This window comes from Lygodium microphyllum, chromosome 3 (genome assembly GCF_053477565.2).
Source record: "Lygodium microphyllum isolate KBCC chromosome 3, Lygodium_microphyllum_v1.1.10, whole genome shotgun sequence".
NCBI classification, from domain to species: domain Eukaryota; kingdom Viridiplantae; phylum Streptophyta; class Polypodiopsida; order Schizaeales; family Lygodiaceae; genus Lygodium; species Lygodium microphyllum.
This window is the reverse complement of record NC_141137.1, coordinates 163,171,169-163,195,515: the sequence shown is the minus strand read 5'-3', so window position 1 is coordinate 163,195,515 and position 24,347 is coordinate 163,171,169. Positions and strand designations below refer to the sequence as shown.

General features: G+C 41.7%; 1 protein-coding gene across 3 annotated transcripts in view; it reads left to right on the top strand.

Annotated features, from left to right (window-relative positions):
• The first annotated feature begins 3,966 nt into the window (after positions 1-3,966).
• The window catches only part of ING2 (PHD finger protein-like protein), a 40,280-nt gene continuing 19,899 nt past the window's right edge, over positions 3,967-24,347 (top strand). For 2 of the 3 annotated variants that reach the window (XM_087675002.1, XM_087675000.1), the window contains exons 1-3: positions 3,967-4,138; positions 4,242-4,313; positions 4,405-4,596. In XM_087675002.1, coding sequence (XP_087531128.1) covers positions 4,037-4,138; positions 4,242-4,313; positions 4,405-4,596 — 366 coding nt within the window. In that variant the 5' untranslated portion in view covers positions 3,967-4,036. The remainder of the gene's footprint in view (positions 4,139-4,241; positions 4,314-4,404; positions 4,597-24,347) is intronic. The other variant, XM_087675001.1, reaches the window with a different exon arrangement.

Genomic DNA, 24,347 nt, shown 5'->3' with positions numbered 1-24,347 from the left:
GTCTCATATATCGATAAATCCTTCATTGTTGTATAAGAACTGCTCCAATAGCATATTCTCCTATTAAAGGATTCACAAAGAATTTCCTTTATCCAATTAGGTGCTTGAATGGATGAAGTATGTCCTACAATTTCTTTGACTTGTTGAAATACTTCATTAGCTTCTATTGTCCATTCTAAAGGATCCTTATTAGCTATTGTTTGCAATGGGTAAAGCAATTGAGATGCCAAAGGTATGAATCTTGAAAGATATCTTACCTTGTGAATGAAAGTCCTAAGCACTTTAGTATTTGCAGGTGACACTAAAGTGACTAAAGCTTTAACTTTTTCAAGATTTGGTTCTATTTCATTTTTAGAAACCACATGACCAAGAAGAGCTATCTTACATTTTTTTGAATTCAATTGACAACCACAACTATCCATTATCTCAAACACTTTATCCAATTTTTCTTAATGATGAAGTCTTGAGCTATGCATGCAGATATCATCAATGAAATCCCTCACAAATTCTCTTAGGAAAGGTACTAACACTTTATTTACCCTTTCTTAATACCATGATAGTCCATTACTAAGTCCAAAAGGTAAAACTCAATAGCAAAATCATCCCCAAGGTGTTATAAGAATTATTTTTCTTTGATCTTCAAGAGCAATGGGTAATTGAAAATAACATGAATAGCCATCACACATACTATACCTTTTGTAACCTGCAACTAAATCTTGAATCTCATCCCATTTGCATTTTAGGGTTTGCACCCCACCTTGTGTTTTAGGGTTTGAGTCCCTTTTTGCATTTTAGGGTTGCCACAACTATGGATTAGGGTTTGCACTCTCTTTTGGACGTCCTATCCACTCTATGAGATCTAGGCCAGTAATTCCTCAAAGGATGTTTTATCCTTAGCCTAATTAGATCTATCTTACTCTATTCTAGTCACAAATTTGTATATGCAACCCAAGAAATAGTTGTGGATGTGACAAATATAATGCGGGAGATAAATACAATGAACATGGGTATTGTGAGACTGACTCTACATCCATGAATATTACGTCTCCATGAAGTATAACAATAATACACACATGCCTAAAAGAATACACTAAAGTGCTCCAAAATAATAATCCACCATCGAATAAATTTGACACTTTAGCTTTCGCTTTGCTTTAATCTTCTTTGACTTTGGCCTTCACAAAATACTGTTACTAGTTAGACTTCAATTTTAAATGGCTGCTTTTTTGTGCTTCGTGATATACGTCATGTTATGACTTTGACTAAAAGTCTAAATTCAATAGTTAGATGATGACAAGTACCATGTATCTTTTGGTGATTTTTGGATGAAAGATCACTCGTGGTAATTTTATTTTGGCTAGAGGCACCAAGGTTGGTAGTCTATATCCCTTGTTGTTTGTTGGTCTATGGATATGTTGACCATGTTTTGGCTATGATCGATCTTCCACATGTATCTCTCTAGTATCATTGTCTAGGGCATATGTCCCTAAAAGGAATGAATATACTTACTCGTTTACAATATCTTCCACCTCTTGATTACTCATGTTTGGATTTATGTGATCATTGTCTTTATGGTAAGCAGACATGTGACTCTCATAAAAGCAGACATGTGACTCTCATAAAAATTCTAGTTCTATACGTGGATGAGCTGTTGGCTCTTGTGCATTTAGATATTTGTGGTCCCATGCTCTATCAATCATTGGGTGGCACGAAGTACTTTGTTACATTCATAGTTGATTATTTGTATAAGGTTTGGGCCTATCCTATTAAGCATAAATTGGATGTTTTTCCTACATTTTAGTGCTTTATTGCTATGGTTAAGAACCAATTTAGGCATAGGCCGAAATATTTGTGGTTTGACAATGGAAGTGAATATGTCTCTAAGGCTTTTGAGCAACTTTTTGCCCAATGGGAAACATGGATTGCCATACAAGTATATGCACAAGTTAAAGAGTATGCCTAGTTGCCCCAAGCTAGGATATAAGGCCAAATTAGTTGCTAAGGGTTTAAAGCACAAGAAGAGAGTTGATTGTAATGAGATATTCTCTCATGCTTTTAGGCTGACTATCCTATGCTTGGTATTGGCCTTGATTGCATCGATGGATCTAGCATTTGTTGATGGATATAAAAATGACTTTTCTACATGGGGACTTGCATGAGGACATTTATATGTAGTAGCCTAAGGTCTTTGAGGAAAAGGTTAGGGAACATCTAGTGTGTAAGTTGAGAAAGAGTCTTTATGGACTCAAGCAAACGCCTAGGAAATGGTATCATAAGTTTGATATCTTTATGTATTCACAATGTTACTCCTGTAATGATATGGATCCGTGTCTTTATATGAAAAAGGCCAATGATGGTAGCCTTATCATATTGGTACTATATGTTAATGATATGTTGATTCTAGGAGTGCTCATGATGAACTAGATACTTTGAAGACTTATATCAAAAGAAGCTTTGAGATAAATGACATGGGACATGCCTTACATATACTTGGTATGCACATTATGTGTAATCGCTCTAATGGACTCCTCTATTTGTCACAAAAGGAGTACATTCATAAAGTCATTGAGCGGTTCCATATGCAAGGTGGTAAGCTTATTAGCTACCCATTATCTTCTCATGTGATGGTTATTCATGCTTATTGTCCTTAGTTAGATGATAAGAAGGTGAAAATGGGCAATATCTCGTATGCATTTGTGGTGGTGAGTAGCCAAGATATGTGTATTTGCTATGGTAGCCAAGATACTAGAGTTGTGGATTACAGGACTCTGATTATGAAGGACATGCAGATAGTAGAAAGCCCATCTCTAGCTATATCTTCACCTTTGCTAGGGGTGTAGTTTCTTAGATATCCAAGATCCAAAAATGCATGGCCTTGTTTACTACCAAGGCACAGTACATTGTGGCCACTAAGGCTTGCAAGGAGGTCTTATGGTTAGGCTATCATGTGGGAATATGAGCCTTACATTGTATTCGGACTTTATAAGTACCATCCAATTGACATGTAATCCAGTTTTTCATGCAAAGACCAAGCACATTGAGCTCCGTTATCACTTCATTAGAGAGATAATTGAGGACAAGAAGATAGAGCTTTTCAAGATATCGACTCATGAGAATTGAGTAGATATGCTCACTAAAAGTCTCTCAATGGAACGTTATGCCTTCCTTCAGAAGATGGGTGTAGGATGAGATTACATTTATTCCTCATCTTGTTGTAGTTCTATATATACTTTGTACTTCGTCACTTTTTTCTTGTTTTCTGTACACTTGGACACATTTGCCTTTGGTCATAACACGACGATTTAGAGAATGGGCGAAGTCTTTTCCACATATATCCTAAATAGGTTTCTAAAATTTGCTAGAAAGCCCATCAATACTAGCCGACTTCTAAGTTTTTTTTTGTAATGGGATTGGTTGATTAAGGTGACAAGATCCCCCATACAAGTGAGGCTAATTAAGACTGCCTGGGGGACAGATAACTTGCTAAACCTTATTGACTATATGGGCGATGCTCACAACCTGTGCACATGACCAACTATGGTCATGTGATGGGCTACTATAGTAAGCTTCTGCATGACATGGCATCAAATATTCTAGAGGATCTTAATTAACTAGGCTCTCCTCGATTATTGCAAGGAGAGTCTTTGTTAACATGAATCAAAGCTGGTTTCACCATGCTTGTTGATAGATGTCAAAAGTTCGAGGACAGGATGGAATAAAAAGCGACGAGCCATGGCAAGGGACGCGTGAGATTGAAACTATCAAGGTGGTTTAATTGTGACTAGGCACTCCGCGCCTAGACTCGCCCCGGTAGGGGACAGGTGCTGGACACGTGGCACCCGCCCCGCGTTCTCTTTTTTTTCTTGTGGGGGAGGTGGGGGGCTTCCACGTGACACTCGCCCCCACCTGTCGTTAACTAATAGTATAGATTGTGTGCACGAAATAGCAAAACTGGTTTAGCTGCGAAATTACAGCGTCTCATCGTTACAAGCAACTGTGGTCGGGTCATGTGCGCGGCTTTATCATCTAAGTCTGTATGCTCGAGAGATCATTTGGAACGAGGAATTTTTTACCATCATCATCGGCACTATCATGGCCATCGCTCGGACTGGCGTTTTCGTGGACGACTACCTCGAATGTAAACATTCCCGTCTCTTTCCTCCCGCACTGAGCCTCTGTAGTTTGGAGATGGCTTTGCGTTTTCTGAAACTCATTCACCGGCCATTTCTCTTCCTTATCAGACTCGAGCTCGCTTCCCGCAGAGCTTCAGAGGCTCCTCTCCACCATGCGAGAATTGGACGAACGATCTCAAAGTACGGTTTCTTTTAGCTTGTTAACGTGCGACATACATATTGCTGTTTGTGTCAAAATGAGTGGGTTTTCTTACCGCCCCTCTTTCTGAAGGCAGCCATGATCAGCCAAACAAAGGAGCAGACAAAGTATTGCTTAAGCTTTCCTTCGCAACACTCCAAAAAAGCCACTCCTGAGCAAGAAGAAATAGTGGATAAGTTAAGGAAGGAAATTGAGGCCAACCAAGAGAATGCATTGAGTCTTTGCACAGAGAAGGTCTTACTTGCACAGCAAGCGTATGATTTGGTATCTTACATGCTATCCTACTTGTTTCATTCCTAAGAGCACATATGAGTTTTATGGGTCATTATTCACACTTTTATGAGTTTTTTGTGCCATCATTCATTGTGTGCATGCGTGCATGTGCAGTTGTGTATGTATTTTTCTAAATAGATAAATAGATATGAGAGAGAGAGAGAGAGAGAGAGAGAGAGAGAGAGAGAGAGAGAGAGAGGTGTCTTCAATTTACGAAAAAAAAAGAGAGGTGTCTTCGAAAGGCCAATATGACTTATGAGATGAAAATGTCAATATTGTCTGAAGAGTGGACCGCAATTGAACCAAAGAGACATTTTGTAATAGACTGAAGAACATAAAGAATAGAGAAAAACACCACAAAGAGCACAAAAACTCAAACAATGAACGAACAAGCAATGAAATCCATAATGCAATACAAGAGATGTACCTTTCAAACCACACAAGTGAACAACAAGTGTGATGACTGGTAGTACCTCCAGACTCCTCTCCAAATGGGTGTGATTCGATACAACAAGAATGGAGTGGAGTATATATAGGCCGTAGGGAGAGATTTAGACAAATGAGTTACCCCTAAATGGGTTGCCCAACTGCCCATGAAGGTGCCCAATACAAAGCCTAATAAAGAGCCTCACACTCATGAAATGTACACCATTAACACCCTCTCTTAGATTATGGGTAGTTAGTGTTAGCAGTCATGCTTGTTATGCCTTGTCATCTCCTGCCTCCTGTGAGCCTTAGTTTGAGTCAGACAAGGACAGGTCTGTCTTGTGTTTCGATGAGGGAGGTTGCTTATTCTAGATTGGCTATCTGGATGTATTTCTTTTGTTTGTCGGGTTCTAGTGTGTTTTCCATGTGTAGTTTCTACATTTTCCAGGCTACCCATACCTGCGGGACATTGGTCTTACCAATCGGATTTTTTGGTGGCCATTTGGTATTTTCTAGGCTTTATTGTGCCACAACCAGCATTAAATATTGGTTGACCAACATTTATGGCATTTCCAAATTTTAGTAGGTCAATTTAGGGGTTTTGTGGCTATTTATAGCCATTCTCCACTTGGTAATCATTCATATCGTCATCATTGCCTTTGCTCATATCCTGTTGCTTGTATGACATGCTTGCATGTCACCCCAAACACTTTGCGCCATTGCCCATTTGTGCCGCTTGCATCACGTGTGCCACATGCAAGCTACACTGAGTCTCAATCGCCTCCTGTTTGCAAACTGTGCTTGTATCTGCAATCACCAGTGTCCTGTTTTTGTAGATTGCAGTTTGTGCTTGTTCTTGGGGCTTGTCTTGCCAGTGTGTCACCTGTTTCTGCTCTGATTGCTCATGTCCTGCTACTCTGACTGCACCGAGCCTCAATCGCCACCTGTTTGTAGAGTGTGCTTGTATCTGCAATCACCAATGTCCTCTTTTTGTAGATTAGAGTTTGTGCCAGTTCTTGGTGCATGTCCTGCCAGTGCGTCACCTGGTCCTACTCCGACTGCACATGTCGTGCCACCACTAAACATGTAGATTGCACCACTAGACCTGTAGTGCACAGTGCTTTGTGTATAATGTTTTTCAAATTTCTACAATTCAGACTTCTAGACCTACAAGCTGTAGGTTGCAACAATGCAACTTGTTTTTAAAACTTACATTTTCTCTAGCTCCTATCCCTCATATTGGTGGCAGGGGTAGGCGATTCGATGATTGGTCATGGTGGTGTGAGGTTGAGGATGATAGGCCAACATTTGGGGGGCAGGGGGGGAAAGAGGAGTATCGCAATGCTAGAAATATACCTTTTGTGGCTATGAAAGACGTGGGGCAAACAAAGTAAGAGCCCAATTCTTGAGAGAGCTAGGTCATGAGGTGCTCTTTTGTCGGAATCTTATCTAAGAGAAGAAGCGATTTTTTTAGCAAAAGGTTGCAAAGCAAGATGCCATTTTAGTAGAGAGGAGAGAATCATGCCCAATGGTAATAGATCCACATTCATTTGGCACGAGGGTTGCTATTGTATCTAGCAGGTGAGGTTAAGCTAGGCCATTATCCACCACACTTCCACTGCTAGTAACCTAGTTGGTGGTGCTTGTGAGATGACTAGCTCTATAGCACTTGTAGTACCTATAGTGACAAGTATTAGGCAAACCACTCTTGATGTACAATGTCTTGAAAATCCCTTTAAGTTTGTTCTTGGCCTTGATGTAATTGCCTCCTTATGTTCTTGGCGAATGAGCCTTTTGTAATTTCCTTCTTGACTTTTGATAAGAATCCAAAGTCTTTTGGGGCTTTGCTGATAATTGTCCTTAACTTTGGTTGCTCAGGTTTCAAGATTACTAAATTTTGTTGGCTATGGGCTTCATCGCCTTCTTTTAATGCCAGGTAGGATCTTTGAGATAAAGCATCTAGCTTTTCTTGTTGGTAGCCAGGCCTATAGGTAATGATGAAGTCAAACCTGGATAGGAAACCACTCCATCTTGCTTGGCGATGATTCAAGATACTGTAAGTTATAAAATATTCTAGATTCTTGTGATCCGTATAGTTTATTTCTATAGCAGAGAATTTTCTCGAGTGAAAAGCTACTAGATGAACTCGATTGTCATCACCGATCTGGGCTAGAATAGATTCAAGTGCAAAATTTGAGGCATGTGTCTCCATGATAAAGCACTTCAATGAATCTGCATGGATGAGAATGGATGCTAAGGTGAAGACTTGCTTTAATCTTTGAAAAGCTTGTTCAATCTTATGATCCCATACAAACTTGTCCTTTCCAGTTAGGTTGGTTAGAAGGGCAGCAATATTAGAGTAATCCTTGATAAAGATTTGATAAAAAATTGTAAATCTCAAAGAGCATTGAACATCTCACATAAATGAAGGAGTCTTCCATTCTAGAATAGTTTGTACCTTCTTAGGGTCCATAGAAATTCCCTTTTTAGAAATGATGTACCCCAAAAACTCAAATTCAATTTGATGGAAAGAACGCGGAAAAGATCAGGATGTCATCCAAATAGATCACAATAAAGACATCTAAGTATTCTCAAAAGATATCATTCATCATATGTTGAAAAATTGCTAGAGCATTTGCGAGGCCAAATGGCACGATAACATATTCAAAATGTCCATACCTTGTGGAAAAAGCTTCCATTCATCACATTTCTTTATCATGACAAGATTCTAAGCGCTAAGAAGATTTGCCTTGGTGAAAACTTTGGCTTTCCCAAGTCATTCCAGGAGTTTTGGAATCAAGGGAAGAGGGTAGTGATTCTTGATAGTAATCTTACTGATCTCTCTATAATCCACACACATACGGAGGGATCCATATTTTTTCTTGACGAATAGAATTGGAGCACCCACTAGAGATTTCGAATGACGTTTGAATCCCTGGGCGAGATTCTCATCAATATATTTCTTGAGCTATGCTAATTCATCTTGAGATAGCTTATAGATGGGCCGAAAGTGTCAGAAGTGGAGCAGCGGTGGAAGCATAAACATGTGCTGAAATAAACTGCTGAAACACAAGACAAAAAGAGAGAAGAAAAGAACACGATACAGATGAGAACTCAGATGTATGCACGGGAAATGGAATCCATATATTTGAACACGAGACAGTTGCATACAACAGTGAGTCACTGGCTGCGTGGGTACTTGCTCTGGCTCCTCTCTCCACAGAGTCTGCAGATGGTGAAGATGATGATGATGACTGAGGAGGAGCCACTGAGTATATATAGGCTGAAAAGTGGGGAGCAATAAATGCTGGTCGGACAGCATTAATGCTGGCCGACTGGTGCATAAAAATGCTCCACTGGCATAAAATGCCACACAAGAAAAAACCCAAAATACCTAATAAAAATGCCCAGCCCAGATCAAGCTTAGACTCACACATGAGTTGACAAATACTTGTCAGAAGTGGAGCAGCGGTGGAAGCATAAACATGTGCTGAAATAAACTGCTGAAACACAAGACAAAAAGAGAGAAGAAAAGAACACGATACAGATGAGAACTCAGATGTATGCACGGGAAATGGAATCCATATATCTGAACACGAGACAGTCGCATACAACAGTGAGTCACTGGCTGCGTGGGCACTGGCACTGGCACTGGCTCCTCTCTCCACAGAGTCTGCAGATGGTGAAGATGATGATGATGTGACTGACTGAGGAGGAGCCACTGAGTATATATAGGCTGGAAAAGTGGGGAGCAACAATGCTGGTCGGCCAGCATTAAAGCTGGCCGACTGGTGCATAAAATGTCCCACTGGCATAAAATGCCACACCAGAAAAATACCTAAAATACCTAATAAAAATGCCCAGCCCAGATCAAACTCAGACTCACACATGAGCTGACAAATACTCTGCTAACACCCTCTCTCAGATCATGAGTGATCTGATACAATAGAATAGTACAATGAAAAGGGATCAGAAACTATACAACATAGAACCACCAAGTAGAACCATGGATACCCAAGCAGTGGGTGATCAAGCCACCACCAAGGTGCCTCGAAGTGAACCTGATGTCGATGTCGATCGTACCAAACACCTGAAAATAGAGAAGAGCATAGCATGTCTCTGTGTCCATCATCAATGTCTCGCAGGAGCATACAAGACCATCCTGTCAAAAATGCCTCTGAACATATGTGACCATGGAGTCCCCGCCTTTGGCCAGACTGCCAAAGTGTCCCCTCATCTGAGCTCCAAACGAAAGCCTCCCGCTCTCTGTCAGATAACCAGCTCAGCATGAACCTGGATGTCAATCCCAGCTCCAGGATTTGATTCCGCCAGACGAAAGTCGATGCGTCAGGGACGTCCCTCTCTAGAACCTGTGCACCTGTATAAAAGTATAGATGAGGCGCGGCTGCCCCATCTGAACACCCGCTCACACTCCCTCTCTGGCACAAGAGAGTCGTGAGGGATGACCTCATTACCACCACTAGAAAGCAGCCGAGGAAGGGGCCACCAAGCCCTTCCCGCGATCCGAAGAAGAGGATCCCTTCCGCGCCTTGGACTTCACCTTGGTCGGAGGATCGGAGTCGGAGTCTGATGAAGGAGAGGACTCATCGGTAGAGTCAGCATCCCGCTTCGTCTTCTGCTCCTTCCTGGAAGCTGCTAACTTCTTGCAGTCCTTCCGCAAATGTCCCTTCTTGCCACAGTGGTAACACTCGGCCTTCGACTTCTTCTTTCCGTTACCCCTCTCTAAAGCTACATAAGCCTCGCCTCCATAATGTGCCGGAAGTCGCCCCTGTAATCTCAAGGATGCCTCATGCTCAAGAAGTATCGAGGTCATATGTGTAAAACTGACAGGAGTCGATGATATCTGCACCCGCAAAGCATTGGCCACTCCATCAAACTCTGGGGGGAGCTTGTAGAGGACCGTCCCGACAAGATGCACCTCGGGAAGAGCAGATTGCATGTGCCGAAGCTGGTCCTGTACCTGCGTAACACGAAGAAGAAAAGACTGAATAGTATCTTTCGGCTCAAACTTCATCTGCTGGAGCTGGCCATAAAGTGTGACGGCCCGCATGGTGGAAGGTGCCTCGTACATCTGCTGCAACTTCTGCCATACTTCAGGAGATGTCCTACAGGAGGTAACCGCCGGTAAGACCGCTTTAGAAATACACCGAAGCAACGCCGAGTAAGCACGGGCATCGTCTGAGTCCCATGTGAGCACCGCTTCCTCATGGTTGTCCTCATCAAAGTCTTCAGGAAGAGGAAAAGGACGGAGAGGACGAGGAGTAGCTCCATAGACGATGTACCATAACCGCTTCTGCACAAACCAAGCTTTCATGACAGCACTCCATGTGAGATAATCAGGTCCATGTAACTTATCATCAGTGGAAGTGCACGGAGGAGCCATATGGAGAGGATAAGAAGAGAAGTAGAGAAGAGATGGAATTTAGAGAGGAAACACAGCCAAAACACAAGCACAGACTATAGAAAATGAGAGTTCACATGCAAGATAACCCAAAATCTGATCAATAGAAGACAAAATCTGCTGCAGAAAGTCAAAAAATCAGTTAAAAACTGCCAAAAACAGAGAAAACGGCCTGAAGTAACAGTCACCCAGCCACGAGAGACGCTGAATCAGCAAAACGCAGGCTGTAAACTGGAGAAAAACTGGTAGAAAACTGTCGCCAGCAGCTGCAGATGAAAAACGCAGGCAGTAGAGGGTGCGTAGGCAGCAGAGGGTGCGGAAACAGCAGGCGATGGCAAAACTGCAAAAAACGCAGGCTGAAAACAGCCCCAAAACAGGTCGCCTGGCTGCGACAGCAGTCGTCTGATCAGCAGGGGTACAAAACAGTCCTGAAATCAGCAAGAAAACACAGCAGAAACACAAATCCTGAAAACTGATACCATGTCAGAAGTGGAGCAGCGGTGGAAGCATAAACATGTGCTGAAATAAACTGCTGAAACACAAGACAAAAAGAGAAAAGAAAAGAACACGATACAGATGAGAACTCAGATGTATGCACGGGAAATGGAATCCATATATCTGAACACGAGACAGTCGCATACAACAGTGAGTCACTGGCTGCGTGGGCACTGACACTGGCACTGGCTCCTCTCTCCACAGAGTCTGCAGATGGTGAAGATGATGATGATGTGACTGACTGAGGAGGAGCCACTGAGTATATATAGGCTGGAAAAGTGGGGAGCAACAATGCTGGTCGGCCAGCATTAAAGCTGGCCGACTGGTGCATAAAATGTCCCACTGGCATAAAATGCCACACCAAAAAAATACCTAAAATACCTAATAAAAATGCCCAACCCAGATCAAACTCAGACTCACACATGAGCTGACAAATACTCTGCTAACACCCTCTCTCAGATCATGAGTGATCTGATACAATAGTACAATGAAAAGAGATCAGAAACTATACAACATAGAACCACCAAGTAGAACCATGGATACCCAAGCAGTGGGTGATCAAGCCACCACCAAGGTGCCTCGGAGAAAACGTGATGTTGATGTCGATCGTACCAAACACTTGAAAATAGAGAAGATCATAGTATGTCTCTGTGTTTATCACCAATATCTCGCAGTAGCATACAAGACCATCGTGTCAAAAATGTCCCTGAACATAGGTGACCATGGATTCCCCGCCTTTGGCCAGACCGCCAAAGTGTCCCCTCATGTGAGCTCCAGACGAAAGCCTCCCGCTCTCTGTCAGATAACTAGCTCATCATGAACCTGGATGTCCATCCCAGCTCCAGGATTTGATTCCGCCAGACTGAAGTCGATGCGTCAGGGACGTCCCTCTCTGGAACCTGTGTACCTGTATAAAAGTATAGATGAGGTGCGGCTGCCCCATCTGAACACCCGCTCACACACTCTCTCTGGCACAAGAGAGTCGTGAGGGATGACCTCATCACGACCACTAAAAAGCAGCCGAGGAAGGGGCCACCAAGCCCTTCCCACAATCTGAAGAAGAGGATCCCTTCCGCGCCTTGGACTTCACCTTGGTCAGAGGATCTGAGTCGGAGTCTGATGAAGGAGAGGACTCATCGGTAGAGTCAACATCCCGCTTCGTCTTCTGCTCCTTCTTCCTGGAAGCCGCTAACGTCTTGCAGTCCTTCCGCAAATGTCCCTTCTTGCCACAGTGGTAACACTGGGCCTTCGACTTCTTCTTCCCGTCACCCCTCTCTAAAGCTACATAAGCCTCGCCTCCATAATGTGCCGGAAGCTGCCCCTGTAATTTCAAGGATGTCTCATGCTCAACAAGTATCGAGGTCATATGTGTAAAACTGACAGGAGTCGATGATGTCTGCGCCCGCAAAGCATTGGCCACTCCATCAAACTCCAGGGGGAGATTGTAGAGGACCGTCCTGACGAGATGCGCCTCGGGAAGAGCAGATTGCATGTGCCAAAGCTGGTCCTGTACCTGCGTAACACGAGGAAGAAAAGACTGAATAGTATCTTTCGGCTCAAACTTCATCTGCTGGAGCTGGCCATAAAGTGTGACTGCCCGCATGGTGGAAGGTGCCTCGTACATTTGCTACAACTTCTGTCATACTTCAGGAGATGTCCTAAAGGAGGTAACCGCCGGTAAGACCGCTTTAGAAATACACCGAAGCAATGCGGAGTAAGCACGGGCATCGTCGGAGTCCCATGTGAGCACCGCTTCCTCATGGTTGTCCTCATCAAAGTCTTCAGGAAGAGGAAAAGGACGGAGAGGTCGAGCAATAGCTCCACAGACGATGTACCATAACCGCTTCTGCACAAACCAGGCTTTCATGACATCACTCCAGGTGAGATAATCAGGGCCATGTAACTTATCATCAGTGGAAGTGCACGGAGGAGCCATATGGAGAGGATAAGAAGAGAAGTAGAGAAGAGATGGAATTTAGAGAGGAAACACAGCCAAAACACAAGCACAGACTGCAGAAAATGAGAGTTCACATGCAATATAACCCAAAATCTGATGAAGAGAAGACAAAATCTGCTGTAGAAAGTCAAAAAATCGGTCAAAAACTGCAAAAACAGCAAAAATGGCCTGAATTAACAGTCACCCAGCCACGAGAGATGCTGAATCAGCAAAACGCAGGCTGTAAACTGGAGAAAAACAGGTAGAAAACTGTCGCCAGCAGCTGCTGATGGAAAACGAAGGCAGCAGGAGGTGTTGGACAGCAGGCGATGACAAAGCTGCAGAAAACGCAGGTCAAACAGGTCGCCTGTATGGAGCAGCAGCCGCCTGATCAGAAAAGGGGAAAACAGTCTTGAAATCAGCAAGAAACTACAGCAGGAGCATAGATCCTGAAATCTGATACCATGTCAGAAGTGGAGCAGCGGTGGAAGCATAAATATGTGCTGAAATAAACTGCTGAAACACAAGACAAAAAGAGAAAAGAAAAGAACATGATACAGATGAGAACTCAGATGTATGCACGGGAAATGGAATCCATATATCTGAACACGAGACAGTTGTATACAACAGTGAGTCACTGGCACTGGCTCTGGCTCCTCTCTCCATAGAGTCTGCAGATGGTGAAGATGATGATGATGACTGAGGAGGAACCACTGAGTATATATAGGTTGAAAAGTGGGGAGCAATAAATGCTGGTCGGACAGCATTAATGCTGGCCGACTGATGCATAAAAATGCTCCACTGGCATAAAATGCCACACAAGAAAAAACCTAAAATACCTAATAAAAATGCCTAGCCCAGATCAAGCTCAGACTCACACATGAGCTGACAAATACTCTGCTAACAGAAAGGAGGTTCAACTTCTTGTAAATCTATTGCACAATCATAAGGTCGGTGTTTCGATAGCATATCCGCATTTTTCTTTTCAAATGTATCCTTGAACTTTGCATATTGAGCCGGGAGTGTATCCAGGCTTTCATCTTTTGGCTTCTCCTTTGGAATTGCACAAATAAAAAGGATGGATTCTTCTTGCTTGACACATGAACACCTTTGCCCCAATGTATATTGGTTGGGAATTCATCCTTTTATTATTTAGCATTGGCCTTTGTTTAAACTTTCTAGAGTAGGGTTGCATTCCGTGTTTGTACAGAATGCTCCGTTTAGTATCATTCCATATGGTCGTACCGTACGGTTCTGTGTAGGATTTGTGCGTTCGAATTGTTCCAAAAAGGTGATCATTGCTTGTGTGTAGAATCCAACCATTGGTGCCGCTTTTTAACCATGAAGTTTGAACTTCACTTTTTCTTTCACAGTCCTCCCTCCTTCATGAATCATACTTTCTCTTCTCTTCTCCCTCACCTTAAGGCTCAGTCCTTATAAAAGGGCAGCTCCCTCCCCTCTATCTCACCACACAAATTAGTTTGCGATGGGGACTTTGGTGAGGTGTCTGAGACCTCTTTTAGTGAGGGTGACTCTCCACCTTCTGATGTATTTGGGCCTGATGACGAGTCCTCATGAGTAACGAGTCACTTTGTATTTTATCATTTAGAGTCTTTTTATGAGCATTGAGTGATAGGCTATAGCATCTGCCATGGTAGATGTCATTTTGTATCTTTTTCTCTCACTTAATCGAACATGTTGCAGTTTACCCGACTCTAGTTTTAAGTTTCAACTCTTATATGGCTTTGCAATTATTGTCTAAACTCAAATCCATGGAAACTTTATACTTTTCATGATCTATCTTTAAGTTGCACAATTTATTTCTGTGTAGGCTTATTTTATATATCATTTTATATGTATTTTTTAAATGAATGTGCGAAACAATGTATTTTATTCTTAAAATTTGTGTATATACTACACCGTACATATTAGTATACTGAATGTATCGTACTAAACTTACGAAACAACCCTATTCTAAACCTCCAATTGATGTCAATGTTATGTAATTCTAGCCAACATAGCCCAATAATAATGGGACTATTTGGGCAATGGATGATGTTGAAGGCTATTCGCAAAGCAATGGATGGTATACATGCTAGCTTTGCTTTCCTTAGAAGCTGTATACCATGTTGCTTTGCAAATTTCTCGTCCATGAAGTATGCTGTGGCTTCAAAGTCTAAAAAAGCTTGTTCGTCTATCTGTCTTCCCTCCAAGTGAATCTTTATTGGTAACATAAAGTGAAGCGTTAAATTTATAGATAGAATAAGACATTCTTTTAGGTTTCTTGAAGCTTTGTTCAGCCGTATGGTCTCTATTGAGGTTGGACGCCAACGTTTCCCGATAGTGTAGTAGTGCCATGAATTCTCATCATTTCTTTGTTAGGAAAATATCTAGCTATGTGTCCCGATCGGCCGCAATACATGCATAATCGATTAATGTGCCGCCTTTGTTTTTCTTGAGCTATCAATGGCTTGAACCACGTCATATCAATTTTCATAGGCTCTGCCTTAGAGACTTGGTCTTCTTGGGCGGTTGAGTCTTCAAAAGTCTTTATCATGCTTGAATTCAAAGCGGCTCCTCAACGTCTTTCTTGTTTTCTCTCAAACAAGCAGTTGTCACATTCAATTGCTTGAGAGATAAATTCACTAAGTGTATGCACCTTTGGCATACTGAACAAAATATCTTTAACATAAATTTTCAATCCCCAATGGAATTGACTAGTAAAATAATACTCATGCTATGTTAAATTGCATGTGAGTTGCCGAAATTTTGATGCATATAGCGAGGCAGGTCTTGACCGTTGGCATAAATTTCTAATCTTTGTTTTAGCTACACTTGCTCTGTCTACTTCTCCAAATGTGGCAGAGAACTCTTGTATGAAGGCCTCAAAATTATATAGCGATAGGGATTCCTTCTCAAGCAAGGGGGTAAACCAAGAGAGATGTAACTGAGAGAAGAGTTCCTACAAGGTCAACCCAAGAAACATCATTTGGGTAATGATTAGGTTGCATATGTATAAACAATCATGTTTGCTGGAAGAAATGCCTAAATCTTGACATTATGCTATCAAAGCAATAGAAGACAAAGCTTTCTTCTCTCTACCATCAAAAGACATTTGCCCACCATATTACCTTGGAGAAGAAGCTTCTCATGCTCTTGGTTGATGACTCTTCTTCTATGAGGGATGAGCTTGCATCCCTTGGATAGATGATATCTTTGGAGGACATGACAATGGTTCTTCTTATCCAATTGCTATCTCCTAAGTATGATGCTTTCTACACAAGTTTTCTCACATTGAGAGTATGTGAGACTTTTCTTTGGGAGGAGCTAGCCCCGCTTGTCTTGGAGGATGACAAGTCAAAGTCTGATGGAGACATTGGAGCTCTTACTGTCATTTTCATTTAGATTAGTGTGCATTTCTTTTATTTATGTGCATTTTCTTCATTTGCTAGGTGTTTGGATTTTGTTAGCTTGTGTAGCCTTGCCAGGACGTGATCAGCCCTATCAACCCTTGTCAGCCACTTTCTATGCCACATCAGCATTTTTCGGCCCTTGGTGGTGCTGGTCAGCTAGATTTGGCAAGCCAGCTGCCACATTTAGTGGCATTTCTGGCTGGTCAGTGAGCTTTGGGGTATTTTGGCTTTTTATAGCCATTCCCCATCTTGGGGCAGGTCATTCTCCTCATTCTTCTATAGGTGCGCACTCTAACTTAAGCATTCTCCTCTGTCTCTTGAAGGTGCTGCTGACTACGCATTCCGTCTCCCTCTCCATCACCATCTCTATCTCTATCTCCAATGCTGTTACCATTTTCCAGCTTGATCTAGTGTCCTCACTAACGCTTTGGGCTATGTGCAAGGACTGATCAGTCCATCATTGTATTCAGCATTCTTTCAAGATACAATGTAGATTTTTTCTTCCATTCTTGTAGCTTGTTGTCTTCTCTCTTCTTCTTTTCTCTCAGTGTTCATGTTCCTCTCATTGCGCTCTCTCACATGGTATTAGACCCTAAGTGAGGACATAGAGGTTTCTTTTAGAGAAGACCATCCTGTTGAGCTAAAAATGCATTAACTTGACTTAAACAGGCCCAAAACATGCTTAGCTAATGAAGAAAACCTCTTATTTTAAAAAGAAACACAATCCTAGAGAGTTACTGTGTCCCACATGCAAAACCCTAATTTGGGAGTCCCAAACTTTTTATAAATAGGTATGCAATCCACCACTCTACCTCAATCTTGTTTCTACTTTTTCAAGAGCCGTATCTCTATTGCCCACACTCCGTTCATGGAGGACATCGCGGTCAAGAGCTTCCCCTAGCCATCTTTTGCCATTTGGTGCTTGATTCCAGCCTTCTCCACCTGCTTGTAGCCTTCACTAGGTTCCCAAGAGCTGTCACCTAGAGTTTGCTGCTACTTTTGATGTTGATGTCAGCATCTCGTACTCTGTTGCCATCAGCTTGGAACTGTCGCCTTGATTATCTCTCTCCTTTGAATGCTACGTTTTCAGTTTCTGGCTACCGCCTTGACATTCTCTCATCTCTATTTGCTTTGTTTGCACCTAATAATTGCCATTCGGATTTTCTCTCCTCAGATACTTGCGTTTTTAGTCTTTCTCTCTCTTGCACTACCATTTGCATGAGATCCAACATTCCTTGGTTGCATTTGTGCATGAGATCCGGCCTTCCTTGGCTGCATTTGTTGGTATTAGACACACGGAGTTTGCCTTTGCTATGATTCGAGATCCGTTCAAAGTACGATACACTCTATAGCTCATAACCTTTGCCTTGATCCTAAAGATACGAGAGTTCGAGGTTCAGTATTCATTGCATAGTGTGTATGCTGCATGAACACTATATTCATTCACTTTATTATTCATTGTGTTCATTGTCTCTAAGTTACCCTAACCCTAATCCTAACCGTGTTTTGAGTTCATCAGTTTGTGCTTTGTCGTACGATTGCTTTTGTGCTTTTTGCGTTTAGAGCATTTCTTTACATAGTATCAGAGCTAGGTACTCTTTGAGAAACCTTGGGCTTTGATAAGAAAACTCATTCGCGAAAGCAGGAGCAAAAAAAAAGGTCAGATGATTTCGAACACATACACAACACCACTCTAGTCTCCACAGCCAAACATAGACAAAAACAATTAGGAGTAGGCCTCTTAGCTTGCTACTTCTCGATCTAACATGGGTAGAGAACCATTGGACTACCATGGAGTCCACAGACTATTACAAATTTTTGCCACTGAGTATGATCTTATCCTTATGCATAGGGCTCAGTAGGAGCTTGAAGGTAAGCCTGAGTTTTCTCCTTTAGATTGGGTACGCAAAACTGACGATCTTGTAGGACCTTCGGAATCTCCACTGCAGACATGCCATTTGCAAGTGGAACCTAGCTCAAATTACACATCACTTCCACAATACTTTTTTTCTCTAATGCCATGTACAAACCCTATTATTTCAGATTCTATGCCAATTGATTTTGTATTTTTTGTTGGATCGGGGGAGTACACATTACTACCATAGTATTTTTTTCCTCCAATGCTAGGTTCATATTCTATGCCAATTGATTTTGTATTTTCCGTTGGATCGGGGGATGCTCATGAAGAAGGGACTCTTCAAAACAAGCTTTGGTTTGTGAGTAATGAGGAAGATATATATTTTTTCATGAACTTAAAACTAGATAATAAGCTAAAAGAGGAACTTGTAAGTATTGCTACCCTTTCTTTTCTTTCAAATGATTTTTTAAATCATGGTCAATATGGAGTAGCTGCAACTTCATTTAGTGCATTTAATGGACAAAATAAATCAATCATGTTTCTGATAACAACATCCATCACAAATCCATTTGGGCTTCTACCCATCCCTCCCTCATCTTCCATTGCACCTTCCTTTCCACTTCCATTAAGTGCACTACACTATCCACCACACACCACACTGGTGGGTTCTACACATTTAGGCTAATCTTTAGGATCTCTACATACCTGTTTCCGAGTGGTGTACTTGTGATGGAGGCTCGATCTCCCACACACTCTTTTCCGTTTATCCCTCTGGGAGTGCATCCCAAACATACTCGAGTTTGGATTGTTTGGTATCATAGTTTGCCTCTATGGCATTACCTAGTGGACTATCCTATCATTATGCTGTGCCCAGCTGATATTTGGACAAGGCTATCGTATCCCAGTGCCTCCACCTATAGCTATGGTATCGTATGGACCTATATCCATTTTGGTAGCTCCGCAGCAATCAACACTCATTGGACATCAATAGCCTGTTTCTGTCTATCCACATTTACCCCCTCTTACTTTTTATCCATCACCACTACCACCATCTTATCCTCTATCTTATCCTATCTATCCCTCTTTACAGACACCTCATGGTTCTAGTTCCTGATCTGCCAAGCATGCATTTAATGACAAGACTCATTTCAACGGTTCAAACTACACCACTTGGTTAAATTTGATGAGGCATGTCTTATAGACTCTTAGAACTTATGGGATTTAGTGCATGGATTGGAATCCCAACCTGATCCCGCCCTTGTTCCATACGAGGTGGTCCACTTATGGAAGGCTCATAACACCTCCGTTATTGTCGAGCTTATGCAGGGCTTCTTGCCTAAGCTTCACTCTCAGCTTCAGCATTTGGACTTAGCATTTGAGCGTTGGGTACACTTGATGGACCACTATGTGGCTCGAGATAGCACCCGTCGTATCAATTTGGATCATGAGCTTCAAAATTTCAAAATCACAGACAAGTATGACTTCAAAGTCAAGTTGGCCGAGTTTCGGTGTCTCCTCGTTGAGTTCTCAACCATTAGGCTACTAAGTCCTCTAATGATTAGGTTACCTTGTTTCTTAATAAGGTGACACGAAAATATTTCCATTTTGTGCAACAGGTGATTTCACAGCCTCAAATGTCCACATTTTATGAGTTGGAGTGTCAATTCTTGCATTATGCAAGGTTGTTCAATCAATTTCATAATACCTCCGCGATAGAGGGGGCTCTAGTTGCATCTTCTTTAGAGGGGGCAACAGGGCAAGGTCACATAAAACTCGAATCAAAATCGAAATCAGAATCATAACAGGGCTAGTGAATCCCAAGGAACCAATCAATCTATACTTAAACTTGGATGATTGAATGTATCTAAAAAGAATAGGTATTGCTAACATTGTTAAAAGGCTGGCCATTATGATAATGAGTGTTGATCTAAGACTAGAGGCACACGAAAATCCAAGAATTAGACCTCTGTACGCCAATCGGGTAACCCCCAACAAGGGAAGCAAGGTGGTAGCAATCCTTAGTAGGGGCAGTGGTGAGGCCATGCCCACACTGCCATCGGTTAGTCATCATAGTCGGTGAACTACTTAACTCCGCAAGGTTTGTATGACTGGTCAGCAGAGACCCACATTGTCTCCTTAGAGACATTGGATGCAAGTCTCATTCACATCTAAAAGTTGTCTTCTAATGAGGTGGTTGTAGAGACCCACTTGTCATAGTTGAGCTCGTCAATATCTGTTTGGCTTATGGACAATCGAGCTACCTATCACATGACTCCTAGAGCAGACATTTTTATTTCTCGAGCCCGTGCAATCAAGAGTGTCCGCGTAGGAAACAACTCCTCAGTCAAGATTGAGGCCAAGGGTCACATCGGTTTTTCCACTGACCTAGGTCCAGATCTCGCTTCGCTAGATGATGTCTATTATGTTTCCCCGCTTGGGTTGAACTTCTTGTTCATTCAGTAGCTTTACCAGTTGGGGAGAGCAATTTTCTTCACAGCGACCACAGTTGAGGTTGTAGACTCTCAGATTGGTTTAGTGATTACTTGCAGCAAGGCGCAACCTAATGGCCTTTACCACATGGCCCAGTTTCTTATCAAGCTGACTATTGATGATTCGGAGTTCCATTGCTTCCATGCTTTGGCCACCACATGCCCATGGCCTTTGAGTAGCTTTGACATCTTGGCTTAGGGTATCTTGGCTACGACTCTCTTTATGAGTTGTCGTGTTAGGGGATGGTTGAGGGCCTTCCATGCCTACAACTATCTTGAGAGGTCTGTAAAGCACGTTAACTAGGTAAAAAGCATTGTACACCCTTTCCTTAGCAATCTATCACATGTGCTATTGAACCCCTTAGGCTCATTTATGTATATCTTTGTGGTCCCACATCCATTGCCACCTTGGCACACTGTACTTCCTTTTGATCATGGATGATTTTTCTAGATACATGTGGGTGTACTTTCTCAAGCAAAAGTCTGATGCTTTTATTTATTTTAGTGCTTGAATGGTGCTAGTTCATAATCAGGTTGGTCGTTGTGGAGGTACTATGAGGAGTGATTCTGATGGCAAGTTTACCTCCACGAGTTTTCTGAGTTTCTACAGGAGCATGGCATTGCACGGCAGCTCACCTGTGTCAACTCTCCTACATAAAATTGAGTCTTAGAGCATAGGAATCGGATGGTCCTAAATACGGTATGCTCTATGCTGTCCGCAGTAGAGCTCCCTGAGTGCCTTTGGGTAGAGGCTGTTAACAACACATCAGTATATATTCTCAACCAATGTGTGATTGAGGCAGTCCCTAAAAAGACTTCGTACAAGGCATTCTTTGGCTCTCAGCCTGTTATTTCTCACTTCTGAGTTTTCAATAGTTGTGCTTATATGCATACTCTTGATGACAAGATAAGAAAGCTCACACCTTGAGCTTATCTCTTAATTTTTGTGGGCTATTCTTTTGAAGCAAAAGCCTATTATTTATTGGATCCTTGGATGAAAAAGGTGATCGTTAGGAGGGATGTCGTCTTTGATGAGAGGGACATAGTGCAATCCTCTGCATTGGACTCTTTGTTCTCACCTTCGCTCACATAATTTGAGATTGTGCCTCTTGAGCCGGGTCTACTACTCGCTCCTAATCTTCCTACAGATACTTCAGCTCCTAGGCCTCCTCTATGAGACCTGCTACCTTGCTGGTATCAGCAGGCCATGTGGGATTCGGGGATTCTTCCATCGGATTTCACTTTGGAGGGCCCTAGAAGGTCTGTTCAACTCGCCTCTCTGGCTTGATATGCATCATTGTTTACAATTGATTACATTGCACATTCTGAGCCTAGAGGCTCTCTAAGATCCTCTGTGGCATGAGGCCATGGAGAAGGAACTAGATAGTATAGATCGCACTGGGACTTGGATATTGGTGGATCATTCTTGTCACAAGCCGGTTATCGGGATGAAGTGGATTTTAGGACCAAGCTAAAGGCTGATGGTCATAGTAGCCAGAAACGTAAAAAACGAAACGTTAGAAACCTGTTTCGTAAGTTTCTTTCAAGAGGGGGTAAAATAAGAAACACGGGTTTTTTTATATAGGAATTTTTAATAGTTTTGATTGGGAAAAGAGGTTCTAAATCTCTATGGAACTCTCTCTTAAACAAAGAACGGCTAATTGAGCTTTAGTGATAATAGAGTCAATTGAGAATAATACATTATACGTTACATATCCATGATTCATTATTGACTTGTCACTTATGTCAAAGTTAGTCTTTGGACAAGCTATACCATGGTTTAGAACTTAAAAACATTATGATTCATACATATCATACAAAGAAAATTGAAGTTAACATGTAAATAGCCTATCTATAATATGGATTGAGTTACGTTGCAACATCATGATTCTCATTTCAAAACAAACTGACAAAATATCAAAATCGAGGATGAATTGTAATATATCATAAATAACTTATAAATGAGACTAAGGTCGTATAATATTCAAATCTCAATACAAGAATAGATACTAGATTGACAAAGTTCAATAACTAAACAAAATCACAAAAAAATCAGTCTCTCATCCAAAATCTTGAGTCCTCACAAGTCATTACACATAATCATCATCATGTTTAACATTGCCCTATAGTTTTGGTAAAAAAAACCATATTTTGGATCCCAACTCACCAAAAAAAAAAAAAAAAAAAAACGCCCACGTTTTTTTCTCAGAAACGTTTCATACTTTAAGAAACGTTTCATAAGTTTCAAATTCAAAAAAACGTATTTCTTAGCTGCTATGCTGATGGTACTTTAGATAAATACAAGGCTCACCTTGTAGTACAAGGTTTCAGGCAAAAGCACGGCATTGACTATGACGAAATCTTTGCACCTACTGCTCGATTAACATCATTTCGTTTGTTGGTTGTACTCGTCGCTCACCATGGTTGGGCAATCTTCTATGAGATGGATGTCAAAAGTGCCTTTTTGAACGGTTACTTGGAGGAGAAAATCTATGTGGAGTAGCCTTTTGGCTTTTTTTTCTGCTGACCGGACTGACAAGGTATTTCGCTTGTAGAAAGCTCTTTATGGGCTAGAGTAAGCATCAAGGTCTTTGTGCAACAGGATGGATGAGTTCTTATGGACTCATGGATACTATTCTATCCCCTATGATCCAAATCTATACTTGTGCACTACTAGCGCGGGGTCAACTATATCTTGCTGTATGTTGATGGTATATTACTCATTGACTTAGATTTTGCAGCTTTTGCAGAAATTAAGGCACAACTTTGCTCTACATTTGAGACGACAGACTTAGGATTGTTCTCTTATTTCTTAGGGATGGAGATTGTTAGATCTAAGAGAAGAATCTTTTAGTCACAACAAAAGTACGCCCTATAGCTAGTGGACCAGTATTGCATTGATCAGACACGGCCGATAGCCATATCTCTAGATCCCATCGTCCATTTGTACAAGGATACTTCGGGTCAGCCTTTTGATTCTCATATCTATTGTTCTATTGTACAAAAATTACTTTGGTTGATTCATACTATCTTGCATTCTCAGTTAGTTTGCTTAGTCAATATTTTAATGCACTTAGAATGTCTCATTGGATTACTTGTCTTAGTGTATTAAGATATTTACTGTATATCTATAATTATGGACTAGCTTATGATCATGATTTATGCTTACAAAAGTATATTGATTTTGATTGGGTGGGGGATCCTGACACTCCACGTTCCTATCAAGGTTACCTCTATACCTTAGGTATAACTTCCATCTCTTGGGCTAGCTGTAAGCATGAGATGATAGTGGCTTTCACAACCAAGATAATGTATCGAGCTCTCTTTGATGGTACTATGGAGGCCATCTATCTGAGGAACTTGTTGGCCACATTGCAGTTTCCTTATGAGTTGCCTATAGTTGTCTACTGCGACGATCATAGTGCCATTGCCCTTGCGGGTAATCCTATCATTACCCCTCAAATATGACACATAGCGGTTCACTACCATTTCACTAGCAAGCAGATTGTAGCTAGGCATCATTCGCCTAGAATTTGTGCCGTCAACAAGTGATAATTTTGCAGATTTTTTTTACTAAGGTGGTCAATCGGCGAGTTCTACAATATCTTCTTATATGGATCAACTTGGGTACATGCTTCTCTACTTTTTCAGATTGACGAGGCAAGTGTGATTCCCTCTTACTTCTCTTTTCAATTTAAGAGGA